The sequence below is a fragment of the Prionailurus viverrinus genome, chromosome E2 (assembly GCF_022837055.1).
Source record: "Prionailurus viverrinus isolate Anna chromosome E2, UM_Priviv_1.0, whole genome shotgun sequence".
NCBI classification, from domain to species: Eukaryota; Metazoa; Chordata; class Mammalia; order Carnivora; family Felidae; genus Prionailurus; species Prionailurus viverrinus.
The window spans coordinates 29161243-29182397 of record NC_062575.1 but is presented as its reverse complement, the minus strand read 5'-3'; the positions used below and the strand labels follow the sequence as shown (position 1 = coordinate 29182397).

General features: G+C 38.1%; 1 protein-coding gene across 1 annotated transcript; it reads right to left on the bottom strand.

The window, feature by feature from the left end:
- Positions 1-5697: 5697 nt before the first annotated feature.
- On the bottom strand, positions 5698-20957 carry NUDT21 (nudix hydrolase 21). Its single transcript, XM_047836296.1, has 7 exons — positions 20697-20957; positions 18077-18277; positions 17115-17178; positions 12190-12279; positions 8063-8138; positions 7326-7440; positions 5698-6037 (listed from the first exon to the last, which is right to left on the bottom strand). The coding sequence occupies exons 1-7, from the start codon at positions 20810-20812 to the stop codon at positions 6016-6018; spliced, it is 684 nt and encodes a 227-aa protein (XP_047692252.1). The 5' UTR covers positions 20813-20957; the 3' UTR covers positions 5698-6015.
- Positions 20958-21155: the final 198 nt, after the last annotated feature.

Sequence of the window (21155 nt, the reverse complement as noted above, 5' to 3'; positions counted from 1 at the left end):
GGCTTCAGCTCCCTTTGGTTTTCCACCTATAGCCATTTGGTTAAGATGCTCCGCTTTCAACTTTATTGGTAAAATAAAGGAAAGCTTTATTTTGAAAAATGAGGATATTTTCTAGGGAAGTAACCATTTTACTATATTTGAGCTCCCAAGATTTTTAAATCACAATACTGGGCCATCTATATTCAATCCAAGTCAAAATACAGTAACAAGATCCCACACACCAAACTTGTCCGGTCACCATAAGGGGGGTTGCTAATAGATCTGCCTATATATATATATATATATACATATATATATGTATGAATATATATATATATATATACACACATATATATATATACCACCAACATTCCACCATCTGAATTCTAAAGTGCTATACTCTTCCTTGAACTATATTGAGATAACCACTACTTTCGAAGTGTTAAACCTTGGACAACCTGTTTTCTGTAATGACTTTGTAAAACCCTTAATAGCAACTTTTTAAAGTTCTGACTACATAAAAATTATAGTCTAAGTTTGAACTTCCTGAGGACTCAATAGGTGAGATTAACCTAACTATATGAAATAATTTTTTATTTGCATTTTAAAAGATTTTTTATTTATTGGGAGAGCACACACACACACACACACACACACAAGCAAGGGAGGGGCAGAGAGAGAGGGAGAGAGAGAATCTCAAGCAGGCTCTGAACTGTCAGCACAGAGCCCAATGAAGGGCTCAAACTCACGAACTGTGAGATCATGACCTGGGCCAAAATCAAGAATTGGATGCTTAACCAACTGAGCCACCCAGGTGCCCCAGCATTTTAAAAAATGTTAAAGGTTTGTGCCTGAATATTTCACTAGAATAATTAGTATTTGTTCTACCAACATTTTTTTGCTCTCCCACTCCAAGAAGGTAGCCAGGCTTTTGCACATTCTTCTCTCAAGGATTTTTTAGCAAGGTCAAAACTCGCCTTCTAAAATCTACCAGCACTTCTGGTTCTTTGCATTGTCTCCTACTCCCTGAGAGGACCAGGGGAGAAGGCAAAACACAGAGCAATAAATACTTAGTGTGCCCAGCAAGACTGAACATAGGTACAGGGACTACCTTTATCAGTTAAGTCCTCAGGCCCGAATGTGGCAGGAAGTCAACCACACCAGACCTTAAAGAGCTGGTCCAGCTTAGACAAAAGTATCTGTAGAGTCCATGAGGGAATCTAGAGCTCTCTGCACCCCCACCCTCATTTCAGAGTACCATTTATGCTTTCTGGATTCTTCTGAGACTTTGGGCCCCAAAGTCTCCCAGTAATGACTAAAAGACTGAATTTTCTGCCTTCTTCATAAGATGGTAACTGTCTTCATAAGATGGTAACTGTGATTTAGCTTGAGTTAAAAGAAATTTTTTTAAAAGTATCACTTCAGACAAACCAGAGTTTGTGTGAATTAAGATTCACACCTAGATACAATACATTATTGGTATTTACTCTTTTTAAATATCTGAAATCCTTTCACATTCGTGACTTCATTTGATTTCACTGTACTGTGAGAAAGGCTGAGTAGTTTTGTTGTTGTTGAAGATTCTCAACATCCTAGAAACTGAATTTCATTATCTAATCCAGTAGCCTTAAGTATACTCCCACAGAATTCTGGTGTTTCATTAGCGAGACCAATGTGTCCCTCTACTAAATCTAGCAGAGGGAGAAAAATAACCAACTCAAGTTGTAGGTTAAGAAGTTAATGGACATATTTCAATTTGGGGCTTTTCTTTCATAATTTTTCACAGCTTTTTGGTACCTGCCATAAAATACACAAGCAGTAAAATTTTCAGAAAAGTCTTACAGTAACTTTATCAGGTTTTATTCAACTTTTGTTCAGATATAAAATCTTACGGCTGTGGTTTTATTACACACCTGTTCCCATCTTTTGGGCATGCTGTTGCTATTTAAGATGCTGAAATTACATTACACGGTATTACATAAGCAGAAAGCCTGGTGTCTGAAAAAAAGACTTAACGGAACCAACACTCTCTTTATAGGTGAGAAAACTGAGTCGCCAACAATACAACAACACACTTAACAAAATTATGGGACAACTTCTAAATCCCAGGGTTCAGGTTCTAAATCCAGTGTCCCCCTTCACAATGCAGGAAACTAGATCTGCCTAAGACCACGGCTAACACACAATGGAAGAGTGCCAGGAGAGAGCAATATCAATGTCCCAGTTCTTCAGGCCCTTGCTATTCTGCCAAGTTGTCTCTTACCTAATGGCCCCCAGCCAAGGACACTGAAAAAGAAGCATGCAGGATTTCTAATTGGAAACTAAGGTTAGTAGCCACACACAGAGTCATTGTTTTATTTTTTTAATTGAAATGACAATAAAATAAAATTTAAAAAGAACAGTGACCATTTTAATCCAACTTTTACTTTACAAATATAAAAATATAACCAAAACTTCAAACAGTTTCTTTTATACATTTTCTGTAAGTGTAATGCCATAAAAATTCTCAAAGCCAAACCATAAACGATGCTTGTACACTATGATGTAAACACAGTAACCAAAAGTTTTTAAGTGTTTAAGTGCACTGATCTCTCCCTCAACAGAGAACGTAATACATTTTCCCCATTTTTGTCTAGTTCTATGTACAATCTATCACTAAAATACAAATTACACCTAAACTGGCTACATCTAGACTCACTTAGGTTTTAGTCCATTTTTTTGTTTTGTTTTCACAAAAACGAGCTTGATAAATACGAGCTAATATTAAAATGTCTCCTATGGCTCAAATTATAGTATTGTTTTTCATCATCTATCTAAACAACAAAGGCAAACTACTTTAAATGAGTCAGTTTAACCCAAATAATAAGTGATGCAAAGCAAGTGGAACAATTATAGGAAATCAAACTTTTGCTAGGGAAGCAGACTTGTAGTACAATGAAAACCCACTAAAGCTTCTCTGGCAAAGCTGCATACAAAACTGCACACTGTCTCAAATAGTCGTAGTGACCAGGAGGTACTGTCCTGAACACTAAGAACCAGTAAAAACATTAAGTTTGAGAAACTCCAACGTGGAAAAAGCTAATCTAGGCATTTCACCTCAAGTGACTGAGCAAGTACTCAAAAATAAAGTCATTAAAAACCGCAAGCATAAGAGTCACACCATTTAAGAAGGGGAATTTTTAAGCTGCTAATGCTTGCTGGTCTGTTGAATTTAGAGGACCTCTACCTACCTCTCTTCTAATTAAGCATGAAGAAAGACTGACGAATTTGACTATGTTTTATCTAAATACATGCTAATTTAATGGAACCCGTAAAAAAACAAAATAATAACTGAACCATATAAGCGAAGATGATAAAAAATAAAAAATCTTCCAGATCTCATGTTATAAAGTACAAATTCATTAAGAGAATTATCATAATGCCATTTTAAGTATTATCTACTTATTAAAAAACCACAATAGTCTTCAACACTTAAAAAAATCTCACTTTTCTTCAAAGGGATGTCAATTCTAAATATGACTGAAAACATCTGAGTAAAACTTCTAGTTTTTCCTCCAAGCTACTGAATATTTTCCAGTGCCATTTAGCAAATTTATATACAATATGCACTACTTGATTACTCTGAAAAAATAACACGACATATATTGTACTCCTACAATGCAGAAGAGGACTCTCATCTATAAACAAACCTGAAACATAGAAGGCATTCAAAAATACAAAATCGGTTCAAGAGCTCATTTTAAAATTATTCCGTGTTTAATATGTAGAGAATCAGAATGCACAATTTTAAGACTGTTAGTTTTTGCAGAGGTGTGTTAAGAACTTACATTAAAAGAGCTTAGCGTTAAGCAATGCCCATGTACCCTCTTCTAATGTGTAGGAATACATCAGATTTGAATTTCCTAGTTCTACTATTTCTATCAGGAAACCTAAAACACCAGAGTATTGAGGTACAACCATAACTGACCAGTTCAAAGACAGTTTAAAACATTTGTGTTTGTGTGTTGTCAGTTTTACATCCCAAACCAGATCTTTTTACATTCTAAGGTTAGTAACCCAGACAGCTGAAATCAAAGGTGTTTCTTACCTCGGCCCCAACATATAAATGATGGACTCAAGTACTTACACTGTGAAGTAGTGATCAAGAATTTCTAGGTCAAAGCCTATGTTACAAAGGACATGAGAACCTTCATATTAGATCTCTTCAACTTATATAGCATTTTATAAACCACACGAACCCACCTCCTTCCACCATCCCCAAATGACAAATACTAGCCTAGCACATCTGAAATGTGGTTACTGTAGCCTTTCACTTGGATGCCAGAAGCAACCAAGAAGGTGGACTGGATTAAGCTGTCTCCATCTTTGCCTTCCCCAATCTTGACAGGGCTCAGCTAATCAGTGAGCTCACCAGGAAAATTATAGTAAGTTATAAACATATTAATGTAAACCAGAGGAGTGGGACTGTTAGCCCTTGAGGGAGATGACTATCCACAGAATTAGTGGCTTTTTCAAAAAAAAAAACAAACAAACAAAAAAATCACTAATCATTTTTGGTCCTAAAGCCTGGTGGTGCTCACCTACTACAAAGCATGGTCACAATCACTACTTGACACATAACCTTGTGATGATTTGATGGGACCTCAACTAAATAAAATTGAACCTTTACTAATATAATTGCTCTTGGTCTAATTTTTTCAAGTCTAAATAGGGAAGAGTATGCAATGTACCTTTCAAATCACCCTATGTTCAGGAGAAAAAGCCTGTGATCACTACCATAAAGATATAAGAACTAATCAATAGTTCATTTCTGTGTATCTATTAAAAACTATAGCAATCTGTCTTAAGTAGTTGCATCTTACAAGATTTCCTTTTCACCAGACCTACCATCAACAAGTGTGCTACAAGGCATATACACAAAATACTTTGGCCATTAAGCTATGACACAGCCAACAAACTCCTTTGCCCTAGGAGTCTTTTTTTATTCCCCAAAATTTGATCCTAATTTAGTAGTGTTATTTTAAAGAGCTTTTAAAATTTGGTATTTTTCTCTTAGGCTGATAAAATCTATCCCCTATCCTGTCCTTATATTTCAGTTGATTCAAATTATTCCAAAATATTTTTGAAAAGGCTTATGTCACTTGCTAAAACCAAATTTTCGTTTCTATGGATATAAACTGAAATGACTAACTTTGCAATCCAAAGAGCTCAAAACCTAACAGACCCACTTTTAGAAACTTCCTTCAGACCACTATTTTACCATGACTAAGAATGTCACAACACAAATAATTAATACCTCCATTATGTGAAGGAAAAACATCTCAATCAGCTCTCAATGGGTCTCTTTTTATACCAATTCCCACAAGTTTCCCTAAGCTAGCCAATTTTAATGACTCCTCGTATGTTTAAGGTCTGTTGCTTGCGAACAAAGGTCTGAACGTATCAGTATAAAATGTACAAGTCAGTAATATACTGGGAGCTCTGCTGTAGTACAATTCAGAGTGCTTTGTTTCAGGAGTTACACCTTGGGATCCATCAAGCAAATCTAGTTCCCAAAAATAACATAGGTTCCTCGTCACAAAAATCTAGAACACAGTCTTGGAGTATACCCCAACTATGACCTCAGAACAAGGGTCCCATAAACTCAACTGACCTAAATCTGCCATTGTCTTTAAATATTCATCAGCCTACGAGGGGGGAAAAAAACCAGTCCTCACCTGTAAGAATTTTCCAAGTTTAATGTGAAAAACAAAAATACAAATAGAAAGAAGTCCATACTCTTTAATGTTGTACAAAAAGTAGGAGTAGAACCAAAAGTAAATTAAACTTTATCACATTTGTTTACACCACTATCTAGTTCTTCATATTAACTTTACTATTCAAACAGAAAGTAGGTAGCAATTTAGGGATTGGGGAAGAGATAAAAAACAAAACAAAACAAAACCAAAAAAAACCTTGTCTACCATGTTTATTCTACAATGTGTTATAGCTGTGCTCACAGAGACGGCTTCTTTTACTTCTCCACTGTGCAGGAATTCAGTTGTATATAAAATTGAACCTGAATTTTAGAAAGAACAATATCTTTATTAAAAACAGCATAATTTACAAAGTTTTTTACCGTAGATGATGATAAAGAAATGTGAACATTTCTGCCCTCCTTTGACATTATTGGCATTTTCTATACGGAGACATACTTTTTCTCTCACCTGTCTGGTCTTACACATTAAATAAGTGTTGTTAAATACTTACAACTAAAAACAAAATTTAAGAGTGTACATTTGATTAATTATCCACTAACAAGTTCCTTGTGGGAAGGAAAATTTTTATACCTCATGGTACTCTGCCATTCAGCACAGTTCCTGATACCTGATAAGTGATGTTAGGGCTCTTTTTCATATGTCATACTTCAACTTTTAACCCATCATCAGACCAAGAGGAGCAAAAGATAAAGTTTGATTCAGGTAACAAAATAGAAAGACCAATTTCCTAATCAACAAGGTTTCACAGAAAGCCAAAATCACTACTGGAAATGTTTTTGAACTAATATTTATGTCAGCATTTGCCAGGCGCCTGGCACTATTGTTAAGCACTTCAGATGCATCATTTTACTCACTCCTCACAATTCTATGAAGTGGGGACTACCACCCTGATTTACAGGTGAAGAAACAAGCAAACAGGAGAGTTTGTCCAAGGTCACACTGCCAGGAAGTTATTAAAGATAGAATTCAAATCCAAACACTACCCTCAGAATCTATATTCTTAGCCACCACATTGTTCTGCGATCCCTATCCATAGAAGGCTCCTCAAACAGTACAAGCCAACTTTTTTTTTTTTAATGCACTTATCACTCTACCTGCCAAAAGAAACACAAAAAACCTCCATGTATGTCAAAATTCAAGACTTAATCCCACATACCCAATAGGCCTAACTATAGCAGGTTTTGAAGACGAAAGAGAACATATTACACCAAGAGATTCAATTCTCCACATTTTTATACAGATAATTTCCCTGGTTTTTATTATACACTGCTGACTGCCATTTTACCATCTCTTCTTTGAATGAAGACTTCAATCTTAACAGTAAAAAAATAAATAAATCAGATTTGGGGAAGAGCACCGCTGGTACACTTCTGGGATTTACAAGAATGTCATGCTGCAACTTGAGGAGTCTGGGGACTTTTTAGTCAGTCATATTTACTCTATGGCTTGTACATTAACTATGAATCCATCTACGTGTTAGTTTCCTTAAAAACCAAAATTCATAATTACCCCCTTCTCAACCAGCTCAGAATATTTTAAATCTGGCAATTCAGACAAATCAGCCACAGAATGTTCAACTTTCTATACCTGCTCAGAAGCTGAGGGAGACTGGAAATGATGGGTCCATATCCTGGTGCATTGTCATATAATTCAAACAATGGTGCAGCTACAAGCTTGTAATTTTTAGGGACTGCAAACAAGGCTAAAATAAAATAAAACAGTATTCATTTTCTGTAAATTCTTATACAATCACTGCTTCTACTTCATTCATAAATTCATCACTCACTGGTTTTACATTTGAGAAACTTTTGAGGAAAAAGGTAATTCTCATTAACACATTTTTTGGTTGTATCTTCTGGGCAAAGTTCATAGTTCATGTTGCTAACAAGTAAGAGCACCTTAGAAGTGCTGGCCCTGGGAACAAGGAGAAGAGCAGAGCCTCGGGTTTATAATTTATTAATTCCATTTTTAAGACGTGGAATAATTATTTGTTAAAATGTACAACAGATCTAAATATGGTATTTAAAAAAATCAGTTCATCTATCATCTAAAATTTTCAGTTTGTTACAATGTATCAATAAGAGTTTTTTCAAAATGCCACCAAATGGCATTTTATGCTCTAGTTAAATTTACTTTCCCCCCTATAGCATGACTGGCACACCTATAAGAAAAACTAGTGAATTCTGTACAAACATAGTATGTGCTTTTATTTTCAGAATAAATCCAAAATTTTAAGGAACGTGGAGAAAACACCAATAGAAGTATTCTTGAAATTACTCTACAAAAGTTTTTAGGTGGGTGCTTTCGAAAACAAACTAACTTACCTTTCTCTTGAAGTTGAACCAAAAATAACTTCTTATGTTCCTTAGGCTTTGTAATATGTGCAGGAATATACGGATACTAAAATAGCAAAAGAGAAGAATTTGTATTTGCCAAGACATCCCTTAATCAAATCCATACCTTTATTTATCAACTTCTTCCATTTCATACCTTACGATCAAATATCAACCTTTAGAGACTAAGTTCTCATAATGCCAACACAATTTTACTTAACATGTATCCTGTGGTTTCAATTATTTCTTTATATGTTTATTTCCCAATACAATGTATACTGTTGGGAGAACTAGAACCCCTTCTAGTCTGGCCTTGACCAAAACCTAGTACCTAACAGATGTTCTAATAGACAAATGTTTAATAAACACAACGTAATAAGTAGAAAACCATTCAAGTCAATTAAATATGCAGTCGTAGGATTGACAGCTTGAGAAATTTACAACCCAATGAAGTCTGACATTAAGTACTGTTCTAATAAAAGTTGTTTAAAAAAAAAAAATCACTAAGTTCAATTTTCTAGAATTCTGATGTGGACATATTTGCTATATTAAAAGTTTAAATATGGCCTGTGAGGTATTTGACAAGATGCTCCTCCCCCAATGATGCCACACACACGCTGGATGCACGCTTCAGGAACACCAGATGAGCAGTGGAAGGGGAGTCCTATCAGCTGGAGAGAATCAAGTTCCTTGTGAAAATGCAGAAAATATTTTGGAGAACTTAAGAGATTCTAAAGAAAATTAGAGAGGGGAGGCTACAACCTCAGAAAGAATTTTGACAGAGCAAAATTTAAAAGTCTGGGATACAGATCTCTCCTGCACCTCCCCATAATACATTCAGAAAAATCTACTTTGGCTTTGGGAGTTGTATTTGAGGGCAGGGCAATTGAAAAATGCTGAAAATAGATATAAGGGGAGAGTAGGATAAAACAGAGGCAGCCAAAAGAAAGTAATATCCCCCCCATTTAATGTAAGAACTTACACTGAGAAGCTAAAGGTCTTTCCCAAGATTACACAAGTAAGTAGTGACATCAGGATTCAACCTCATCTATTCAACCATCATCACACTACAAAAGCCTGTTACTTCCCACTAATAATACCCCTCACTGGATTATCTCAGTATTCCAGTCAGAATAATTACACAGCGCAGCCATCCCTAAAGTATGATGAACGAAGACAACCATCCCAGGCTTTGGAGGCGCCCTACATGATCATGAAAACCAGGCACTGGCAGTAACAAACAAAAAGGTAAGTAGTAGTTTGAATAGCACAGGCTATGGGAGACCTGTGGTTCACATAAAACAAAAGCTCCCACACCATGACCAAACCAAAGTGACTGACATTAATTACCCCAATTTTCTTCTACTTATGGCTACATGTTCCTTTTCTTTTAAGCCTTTCTTCTCCAGTCTTCCTCTTGGTGTTTATTTTAAGCCAAGGGCACTTTATACAAAAAGACAGGGAGACAGTGTCATGCTCTTTTCCCACTGACACCTAACCACTACCCCAAGTGTATTAAATAAACACGTAACACCTACACACAACACCTGCGTTACACCTCATGCTAGCAGAGCCAACCCTAGGGTTCAGTGAATTAAAGTAACTGTCCTAGCACTTCGGTAGGGGAGATGAGGGCATTTAGCAAGTAGCCTGGAAAACTTTTATTACTGAGCTTCCAGTTCGATCAAAGAATGTTCAAGAAACCATAAAAAGTTTAAAATAATTGTTTCATGTATCTTTGGACCAGAACTTCACTATTTCCAGATAGCGGATACTTTCTTAAGGCCAGGACAATCCTCAGGGAGTGAGTACTAGCACCAGCTTCCACAGCGCCTTATCTTCCTATCCTTCAGCTATACTAGAGAGTCAGAAGGAAGAGGACAGACATAATAATTTAATCTTTACTTGGTTGATATTTTGTATGATTCTTAACCTGGAACACCACATAATGCAAAGAAGGTATCCAAGTCATAGAGCCTTGTCTATAGGATTCAGGATCAGAGGCTCTCATCAGTTAAAGGTGAGAAAACTTGGACATCATTACCATCATCAATCATTACAATGGATTAAAACACAACAAATGTATTTAAATCCATGAGGTCATATGACACTTTAAAAGGTCAATGAAACACACTTTTTGTGCCCCTCATCACCCACCTCAGATCCCATCCCACTTCAGATTTCAGGGCAGCTGTGTTGGGAAGTGCTAGAAAGCTCCCAGCTTGCTGCCACTGTCTCAGTCTCTGCTTTTCAGCCTCAAAGCATTTCCAAAGCCCCCAAAAATCAACCAATGTTCAGACTCAACATGAAAGTGCAAGGGAGTTAATTTAACCCCTATCCAATGGGGTATGAATCTCCAGTCTTCCATCCTTCTGATGGAACAATTTGGTACATTCCACATGGTTCCTCACAGTCCTCAGCAGGATCCAGTTGCCCACAGTTATAATAAAATCAATTATGTGCCCTTCTTTTTTTGACTATTGCTGTTTCTGGTTGCCCTCTCCCATCAGTCTATTGCTTTCTGGGATCACTTCCCAAACAAAATGTCTGTACCCAAGTCTTTGTCTTATTCTTTCTCTTGAATAACATCTTTGGAGGATACTAATAAATTCATTCATTCTTATGAAAAGACGCATCTATTCTTTCCTATACAAACTGTACCTCACGGTAACCAAATAGTTGATGAGAGAAGTTTTCCTTAATAAAACTATCACAACCGTAATGTAACCCAAAAAACTATTATCAATGAGCCACTAACATTACAGAAAGAGACAACCAGACATTAAAAAACTTCTGATGGAAGGGCACGATACCATCGGAGGCAGCCATCCTCCACGATGACCCCCACGGTCTCCCGGTATCCACACCTTTGTGCAGTGCCCTCCTACAACGTACCATGTTGGCTTGTGCAACCAATAGCATACAGAAGTAAGTGATGGTATGACACTGTCAAGATTAGGTTATAATAGACCACAACTTCCTCCTTGAGCACTCTCTCTGTCACTATCTCTATATCCGATCTCAAGCTCTAGTGGAAGCCCGCTGCCTTACTGGGAGTTACACTGTGGAGACGCTCTCACGGTAACAGAGAGAGGCCTCGGGTCAACACCCAACAAGGAACTGAAGCCTTCAGTCCAACAGTCCAGGAGGAGAGGCCCGCTGACAAACACATGTGTGAACCTGGGATTAGATCCTTCAGCCTGAGTCCAGCCTGGAGGGGATGCAATCCCACTGACAACCTGACCATAACTTCATGAGACCAGGAGCCAGAACTACACAGCTAAGCAGCTCCCAGATGCCTGAACCTGAGAAATGAAGATAACGAATGTTTGCTGTTTTAAGCTGCTAAGTTTGGGGATCATTTATTATGCAGCAATAAACAATATACTGCCTATGGTAAGTAAGCCTTGCACTCCCTCATTAGCCAAATCCAGCCTCTTGATCTAACTACCAGTTTATAGGACAGAAGCCAAAGAGCTACATGTTCAACGACAACAGGCAGATGCAATCAGCAATGCAAACACAAAAGACTTTAAATAGCTTGCTTTCATTAACAAATAAATTGCAAGGAAAAAAAGAAATAGGAAACCAACCAGCCAAAAGAGATTTAAGAGACTATCCTAATTTAAACAAATTAGAAAACAAAATAAAAATAAAACTTGAAACTAGTCAAGGGATATACATATTTAATGAGCTCATGGAATAATTTATTAATGTGAGAATGTGTATTGTGGTCGTGTTTTTAAAAAGACCCTTGTGTTTTAGAAATACATACTGAAATATTTACATTCCAAATGATACCTAGGATTTGCTCCAAAATAATCCAAGGTAAGGGCAGGGGAAATGGGGTTGCAGGTGAAGTCTGACCATGAGTTGCTAACTGTTAACCTGTGGATGACAGGTAATGGGATTCATGTATTTTCACTATTCCTTCTACTTTTGTAGGTTTGAAATTTTCCTTTAAAAGAACAAATGCTTGGCTTTTTCATTTTTTATCTAAATTAAGGAGAGAGAAAAGAAAATTTCAAGTCAAATTCTACTACGCTCTTTTCAAATGGCTAGAATTAAATTCGTTTTCTACTTACCCAAATGCCCAGCAAATATAAATGAGCACTGACCTGAGGAGGTTCAAAATTTGGTCTCCACCAGTTACCAATGCAGTCATCAATGACCCAGTCTTGCAGGACTCCATCTTGACGACCCAGTATCTGTTAAAAAGAAATAAGACACCCAATAAACAATCCATTTATATCCTTCTTTTGTGAAAATATAGATTTCCTCTTTATGACTTTTTATCTAATATTACCTGTGTCACTTGGCCCAAGACATACACTATGAGTGCCAAAATGACAATCTAGCATCAACATAACTCTACAGGACCAACAATCTGTTGTTACATCCTGACCACACATGGAAAACCAAAGGTGATGAATTACTTACATCAGCCAATGCCATACATACAATAGTGTTTCCAGAATCAAGCTGAGGCTTATGTAAATCACCCACCTACCTAAATTATAGAAAAAAGTGTTCCAAATTCACAATTCTCATTTTTATAAATCTGTGCAGCATTGCATTAGACTTAAGTTATTTTAATCAAAATCACACTCCATACATTTTTATTGGTCGAACATGGTTCTACAAGGTTTACCATGAGAAGTTCCCTGTCCCACTTTCCCAATTTCCACTGGCTACAACTTTCAACTCTTAGCTGTTTTCCAATACTTGCCTCTATTTTTACAAGCATTCCCCTTGTTTTTAAATAAACTGTTTAAGTTTCAGAGGGTTGCTGGAGAGAAAGTAGGCAGGATGATAGGATAAATGGGTGATGGGTATTATTGTTGTAATGAGCAACTGATGGATCACTAACTTCTATTCCTGAAACTAATATTATACTACATATTAATCACAATTTAAATAAAAACTTGAAACAAACGAACAAAAAACTGCTCCAGATTTACTGAAAAAAAAAATGCAAAGATGCTACAGACTTCCTATATATCCCATACCCGGTTTCCCCTATTATTAACATCTCATAATAGGACAGCATGTTTGTTACAACTAAGGAACCAATACTGATACTTTATAATCAACTGGAAGCCCATACTTTATTGCGATATCCTTAGTTTTTAACTAATGTCCTTTTCTAGTCCCAGAATCTCCTCTAAGCTACATTTAAATTATGCACAATTTTTCCCGTAGACTGTAACAGTTTCTCAAAGTTTCCTTGTCTTTGATGATCTTCACAGTTTTAAGGAACACTGATCAGATATTTTGCAAAATGCTCAATTAGACTGGGATTATAGATTTTGGGAAGTTTGGAGAGGAAGACCACAGAGCTAAAGTACCATTCTCATCACATCACATCAGGGCACGTTCTATCGGCAGGACTTTTCACTGATGTTAATCTTGATCACCCGACTGAGGTAGTGTTTATCAGGATTCTCCACTACAGTTACACTTTCAATGCATTCTTTTTGGCATTTTTTGATTACCTTATTATGTTTTTATAAACCTAAAGAAAAAAAACCATTAACACCCTCTACTGTGGGTGAGAATTTGGATCTCAAAAATTACATCCTCCATTCATACTTTCTCCTCCACCATTTGATTAAGTTTATATTCGGTACTTAAATTACTGTAACTAGGTGAATCAGACATACCAGAGTGTTTAGTAAACCATAATTACATTTTGTTACTACGCAACTAACCTTTTCTTTCAGAGTTAATAACTATCTCATATATCCGTATCATTCACTATCACTACTTCATCTCCACATTCTCCCAAGAATTTAAATTTTTTCTCAAAACGTCAAATATTCTATCACTTTCATTTTTTCCTAAGACACTTTTGTTTTGTTTTGGAGAGAGAGCACACACACACAACTGGGGGAGAGGGGCAGAGGGAGAGAGGGAGAGAGGGAGAGAGGGAGAGAGGGAGAGAGGGAGAGAGGGAGAGAGGGAGAGGAGAGAGAATCCCAAGCAGGCTCCACATCTAGCTTGGAGCCCAATGCAGGGCTCAATCCCATGACCCCAGCGTCATGTCCTGAGCCAAAATCGAAAGTCCGAAGTCACTCAACCAACTGATCCACCCTGGCGCCCCACTGACAGACTTTCTATATCCTCCACCATTCACTCTGTAGATGCTCTCAGCCCTGCCTCACAGTTGGAGGCCTAGGACTTCCCTTTTCCTCTTTCCTGTGTTGTTAGATCCTCTCTATATTCTGAATACTGTATCTTCTTAGTTTTTTCTTTCATTTTGGTGGTGAACACCACCTCCTGGGAGCTTCCTGGGAAAAGGTACAAGAGATATATTTCTGGAAACTGTAGGTCTAGAAATAAATTTTTTACCTGCACATTTGATTTATGGTTTGATTAGACAGAAAATTCTATGACAGAAATCATGTTCTCTCAGAATTACAAAGGCATGTTCCCAGACCTTTTAACTTCGGTGTTATTTCTAGGAAGACAATACCATTTCTAATTTTGATGCTTTGGATTTAATTCCTGTCTCTCCTCCCCTGTCCAACTTTGGAAGTTTTTAGGATCTTCTCTTTATCCTTACGTACTTAAAATTTCAGGAGCGCCTGGGTGGCTCAGTTGGTTGAGCATCTGACTCGATTTTGGCTCAGGTCATGATCCTGGGGTCATGGGATCGAGACCTGTGTTGCGCTCTGCACTGAGCATGGAACCTGCTTAAGATTATCTCTCTCTTCCCTCCCCCACCATCCCTCTATTCTGCCCACATGCTCTCTCTCTAAAATAAAAAAAATAAAATTTCATGATGATATGCCTTTGCATGGATCTTTTAACATTCATTATAGAGGGAAGGCCAATAGGTCTTTTTTAATCTGAAAACTCATGTTATTTGAGTTTGGGAAATTTTCTTGAGTTATTGTTTTGCTATTCCTCCTTTGTTCTATTTATCTATAATCTATTCTGGTCCTTCTAGAATGACCCACTAATTTTGTCTTTTCTTACCTTTGTTTTACCTTTTCATTCTACTTTCTAGATTTTGCCAATTCAATCTTTTAACCCTCTACTGAATTTTTTGTTTCTGCTAACATTCTAATATCATGGGTTCTTTCTTGTTGGCTGAATAGTCTTTTTTATGGCACAGTGTTCCACACATGAGCTATCTCCTTTCATCACACCAAAAATACGAGTCATAATTTTGTTGCTGAGTTTTCTGTTTCTGTTGACTTTCATTTGCTTCTTTTACTCTCTTTCTTCTTAAGACACTTTCTCCAAAAGCCTGGCTCACAATTAGGAGTAAAGCAATAAGATGCTTAACTATCACCTCTCTGTGATAGGATCACACTGTTCTTTGGGAAGATTCTCAAATACTATCATCTGGAGGGTTGTTTGTTTGTTTGTTTTGGACTGGCCACTTTCTCCAGAAACAAAACCTCCAACCTTCAGCCCAGAGTACGTATGTAAGCCTAGTTGTCACCATTTTATGAGTCTAGTAGAAGTCTAGAAGTCTCACTACTGAGGATGTAAACTCTCACTTATTCTCATCTCCTCTACTTTTTCAATGCTTAGTGTTCTCTGAGTGAATAGCTACTGACAATCAATCACCAGCTAGTCTTTGTCTAACTGTACAGAGTAGGCAAGATGACCTAGATATAGAAATACGTCCTATACAAACTGTCAATCAACCCAGTTTTCAGTCCATGCATGCCCCCACTTTCATGGGCACCTGGCACTTCCAATCCTTCAACCTTTTGCTCTGTAGTGCTAGGTCCTGGACTACCTTCCTGTTGAGAGTTTCTGCTAAGACAGATGTGACTTGCCCATCTGCTTTCTAGCTCCTAAAATTTCTTTTTCGCTTTTGTCTCATCTTACACTCCTTCAATCCTACTGACTTTATATCTTAAATAAAAAAACAAAAACTCTTTACTTCCTTTTTGGTGGAGTTTTGAGAAGGAGCTGAGCTAAGCAACTAGGTCCAATCAACCACATATGAATGGAAGTCTAAGCACAGCACAATATTTAAAAGTTACAATGCACCAGAAAAAATACTGGAAAGATAAACCAGTAGGTCAAAGTGGCAGAATTACAGGTGATTTTAGCTTTGTTTCTCCTTCTGCTTTTCTGTATCTGCCAAGGTTTTGGCACAAAACGTATATTAGTTTTGCAATTAAAGAGGGAAGGATTGCATGCTAAAAAGTGAAAACAACCTGCAATCTCAAAATCTCGAGCATCTATATACATTTGGCCCCTAGTCTTTAGAGCAGACATTAGAGTGCTTTTTTTTTTTTTTTCAATGTTTTTTATTTATTTTTGGGACAGAGAGAGACAGAGCATGAACGGGGGAGGGGCAGAGAGAGAGGGAGACACAGAATCGGAAACAGGCTCCAGGCTCTGAGCCATCAGCCCAGAGCCTGACACAGGGCTCGAACTCACGGACCGCGAGATCGTGACCTGGCTGAAGTCGGACACTTAACCGACGGCGCCACCCAGGCGCCCCCATTAGAGTGCTTTTAAAAGGTGGCACAATTTGAGTAAAGGTTAAAAGATGAAAGTGCAAAAACGAAAATAGGTATTTAGCAGTAATCATTCTCTTGTCAAAACCCTATAGCGGTCTACGCTGGAATAATACTACATTCAAATCTCCAGCCACGACATACTAGCTGTAAACGTCAAGCAAGTTACTTGAACCTCTGGGCCCAGTATCCTAATGGGTAAAATGGGATTAATTATAGTACTTCCTCCAAGGGCTGTTGTGATGGTTGAAGGAGTTATTGCACGTAAAGCACTCAGAACAGTGCCTAGCACAAGAAGTACTCAATAAATGTTGGCTTTTATTAACCATTATTGTTAGAACAACATTACAACAACAAAAAAAGTTAAGATAAAGCACAAGATCAACTTGCAGAAATTAAACATTGTAGTAACACTGTTGTTTATGTTTTATTTATTGAAAACTATTCAAAATAAACTTATCCTTTCCACAAGAGATAAAAAGCCTAATTATCCATTAAGTTGGTGGTATTCAGGGCAAGAATCAAACTGCAAAAGTGGTTAAATGGAAAAATACCTCTGTCATTAAGCGTTTTAGTCCTTCAACTTCATCTTCTCCAGGGTTAAGTTCACCACCAGGTCTGTATAAAAGAATTTCAGCTTTCAACTTAATACAATTTTAGGGTAACAGGAAGAAAAAAAATAATGCTTAATTTCTATCATGTAACTGAATAACATATATTTCAATGTTGCCTAAGGCAATCAAAGCAAACAAATGTAAAGGGAGGGGAAAGAATGTGCTAGAAAGTTGAATTCATTGTATTAAGTCACCAGACTAACAGTACACAAACCCTAGTTTTAAACAAACAAAACATGTAACATAACAAATATAACTGCTGGCCATGAGTCCATCCCAATCTCTTCTCTCTGGAAGCTATCTGGTGAAAATGGATTCTAGAAACGCCCAGAGAGGCAGTGGACCACATTCTTTAGGTCTGAAAAATGGGACATTCGCCCAGAGAGGCAGTGGACCACATTCTTTAGGTCTGAAAAATGGGACATTTTTCAAGAATTCCTATCTAAGGATTTGACCTTTTTGGTATAATCTGGTCAAATAGTTGTGGACTAAATGTATAATACTGAGAGATTTATAAGTTTAAATGATAAAACTAAATAGTTATCTATAAATATGTAAGTCATTTTAAGAAAAATAAACACTATTCATCCTAAGAAAGAAATAATATCAATTGTTCTTAGTAATGCTACAATGATACCTAGAAATTGAATTTGGACTTATTTGCTATACAGAGCTTCTATCAGGCTCAATTATTAGCAATATACAGACACATGCAGATTTCTAATTAGGCAATAAATGAGCACTACCCTGGAGGAAAATGACTTATGAATTCCTCTTTCTGAAGACTCCATTAACAGTAGTGTTTGCGGAAATAAATGACTAAGGTCTAAAACTGTATTCCAAAGCTGCATAAAACAGCAATCCTAAAAGTTGTCTTGCTGTTAATTTCCAGTGACACTTACAATTTGAAGAAAGTTGTGCCCAGCTGCAGCAGTAACACATGTGGTAGCCGGTGTTCATGGACAATCAGAACCCCTTCTACGGTCCTTCTCATTCCAATTTTATCAAATTCCTCCCTCATGCGCTGAAATCTGGCTGCAACAGAGCTGTCCTTCTCATAGAGGGGCTCTTTTGTACCAAAAGTATAATTGGTAAGAGGGTACCTGTGATCCAAAGACAAACATCTCACGTGAGAACTGAAGACAATAATTTACCATGACAGATTCCAACCACGGATAAAGAAACTATGGTATAAAGGTGTATATGTTGTACTCAGAGACACAGGATTTGTCCAAAGTTACACAGCTAGTTAATGTGACAGCAAAGATTAGAATCCAGCTCTCTGGACTATAAAGTCAGAGCTTCCATTAGATCAAGCTGCTACCCACACTTGAACTTTCAACTATAGACAACACCATCCTTAAGGCCCTCAAATGCTTAGAGAAGTGGCCATCTGGATGTCTGGTACTCCCCTGGTTTTTTATCATGGCTGTCATACTAATATCGACAACCTAGCTAATGCTCCCTAGAGCTCCTCTACCAATCTAATCAGAAATTCTATTAACTATAGGTGTTAAAGACTAATACTTATTTTTCTACAAGATGAGCCACTACTTTCCATCATCTCTTCAGTTAGCAAAGCAGGGACTTCTCCATTGTACACCAAGCATTATGCCCAGTGCCTGATACAAAGTAGGCATTTATGCAATATTTCCTAAAATAAAGTATATTGTGGGGAAGAGGACTTGTTTTCAAGTTAGATTATAATGCACCCTGGTGAAATGAGTTCACAACAGTGATTTTTTTTCTGAATACTGTATTTATACAGGAGAGGAAATGTTCTGTAAATTCATCAACCCACAACTTTTTAAAAAATTTTTAATGTTTATTTATGTTTAAGAGAGAGAGAGAGCACAAGCAGAGGAGGATCAAAGAAAGAGGAAGACACAGAAAACTGAAGCAAGTTCCAGGTTCTGAGCTGTCGGCACAGAGTCTGACACAGGGCTTGAACTCAAGAGCCCTGAGACCATGACTTGGGCCACAAAGTTGGACACTTAAACTGAATGAGCCACCCAGGCATCCCCATCAACCCATAACTTTCATGGGGCAAAAATAAAAACATTTCACCAAGTTAATTCCACGTAGTCATTTGATGCAAATTGGTCCAGGAATAAAGTTAACTCAAGAGAAAACCGTGCGCCCTAGCTCTAATTACCAAAGTAATCCAGAAGCTGTGCTTTCACATGAAAAGAAAAAAAAAATTACCTTTTCCACTTCATGGAAATCTTATGAAGATGTTTTGAAGAAGAGGTCTGAAATTAAACTGCTATTATGCTAATGTACTGGCTAGAGATATTAGCTTGTACATACACCACTATCTACCTACAGATTTAATAAACCTAACATTTCTATTATCTAACTTTCCAAGCCAGCACCTGTTTTGTCAAATAAAGCAATAACAACCACCATCTTTTCCATTTCAAATCACTGTTGAAGGGAACAAGTTCATTTATTTGAATGTAAAATAGAGAAACACTTAAAGTTTCTCATGGAAACCCCAGTATCAGTAAATTCTTGTACCTTATAAATACTGACCAGTATAAACTGGCTACTTTCCTCCATTAGGGTCAGCACCACGGTGGGTCACAAACTCTAAGATATTATTTAAAGCAAAAAAAAAAAAGAAAGAAAGAAAGAAAAGAAAAAGGATATTCTGACAATTTCTTGATCAAGACAGAGCCCAAACGCCAATTACCCACCACTGCAAGAGGACTTTTGTGAGTGACATCGACACGCAAGGGCTTGAAGGGCTTAAACAGAAAAGTGTTGAAAATAAAAACGCAGGCCAACAGTGGACTCTCTGGGGCTGCAGGCTGGTCCCCTCCACGGTCTGAATGAAAGCCCAACCCTAACAGAATCCACCCTAAGCTGGGGCCTACGCGGTGGTTGACCCCGGTCGCTGCGGCAGTCAATGCCGCAGGTGAATGCATAGGGTAAGCCAGCTAGTTCTGAACACAGGAATAAAATGTGCTGCATTCAAGAGCCCAAATGCAATTAAGCAGTTAAGAGAAAAAACCTAAACCTAAGCTTCATACCGAGATCTCGAAAGCTTACCGCTACAGAAAAGTGAAAACTGCAAAAACGATACATTACACCATTCATACCAGATAAAAAAACACAAAAACAATACCACAAACGAGGTGAAAACAGAAACATTGGACAGGAAAAATAAACACACCTTTTCCAGTAGGTTACCTCTGGAGACGTGGGGAGGGGGGTGAGTTCAAAACAAACTTGGGATTTTCCTACAATGACTGAATGGAGGGGCAGGGGAGCAAGCCTTCTCTCCAGAAAAGGAAAACCTCCTCCCAAGTAGGACTCTAACCCCGTGGCGCCCGAGGACCAGGAAAGGGCCCCGAGGGATCTTCAAAAGCGCGCGTCCGCGAGCGGGACTGGAGATGGTGGGGAGGCGTGGAGCCCGCCGAGGGCCAGGGACGCGTCAGAAGACCTGGAGTCTTTAGGAGCGCTAAAGAGGAAGGGAGTGCCCGCGAAGGCAGCGCGCTAAGGCCAGGCCGCACTTACAGATTGATGGTTCGCTCCAGGGTGAGGGGCTTCGTCTGCTGGATGTACTTGTTGCCGAACTGGTTGACCCCTCGGGGCCAGCCGGTTTGTGAGCGATTGGGCGGCACCACGGACATGCTGACTAGCTCGAATACTGGCGGCGAGAGGAAATGGGGCAGGCAGGGAGACTTTCCCTGTGCCGGGAGCGGTTATTCGCGTTCTCCTCAGCAGACGCCACCCGCCATTAACATGAGAGCGCAAGAGGAGGTAAAGGCACGCCGGAAGTGCATCCGGAGCGTCTGGCGGCAGGAAGTGGAGAGGCGGTGGCTGGCCTAGCCCAGCACCACTGGGCCAATCGCTGATGAGATGACTGCAATATCTGGAGTTTCCATTGGTAAATCAGGAATGGGCTCCTCCTCCTCTTACTTTCGCACTTCCTATTGGGAGGTGCTGGGAAACACGGGATAGGGGGCATTCTGG

Coding starts and splice junctions, on each gene's coding strand:
- NUDT21 (XM_047836296.1), bottom strand. CDS start 20,812: ATGTCCGTGGTGCCGCCCAATCGCTCACAAACCGGCTGGCCCCGAGGG. Junction 12,280..17,114: donor TAAAACGCTTAATGACAGAG/GTATTTTTCCAT, acceptor TCTTTTTAACAG/ATACTGGGTCGTCAAGATGG. Junction 6,038..7,325: donor CTCCCTCAGCTTCTGAGCAG/GTATAGAAAGTT, acceptor TCTAAAATTCAG/GTTCAATTTTATATACAACT.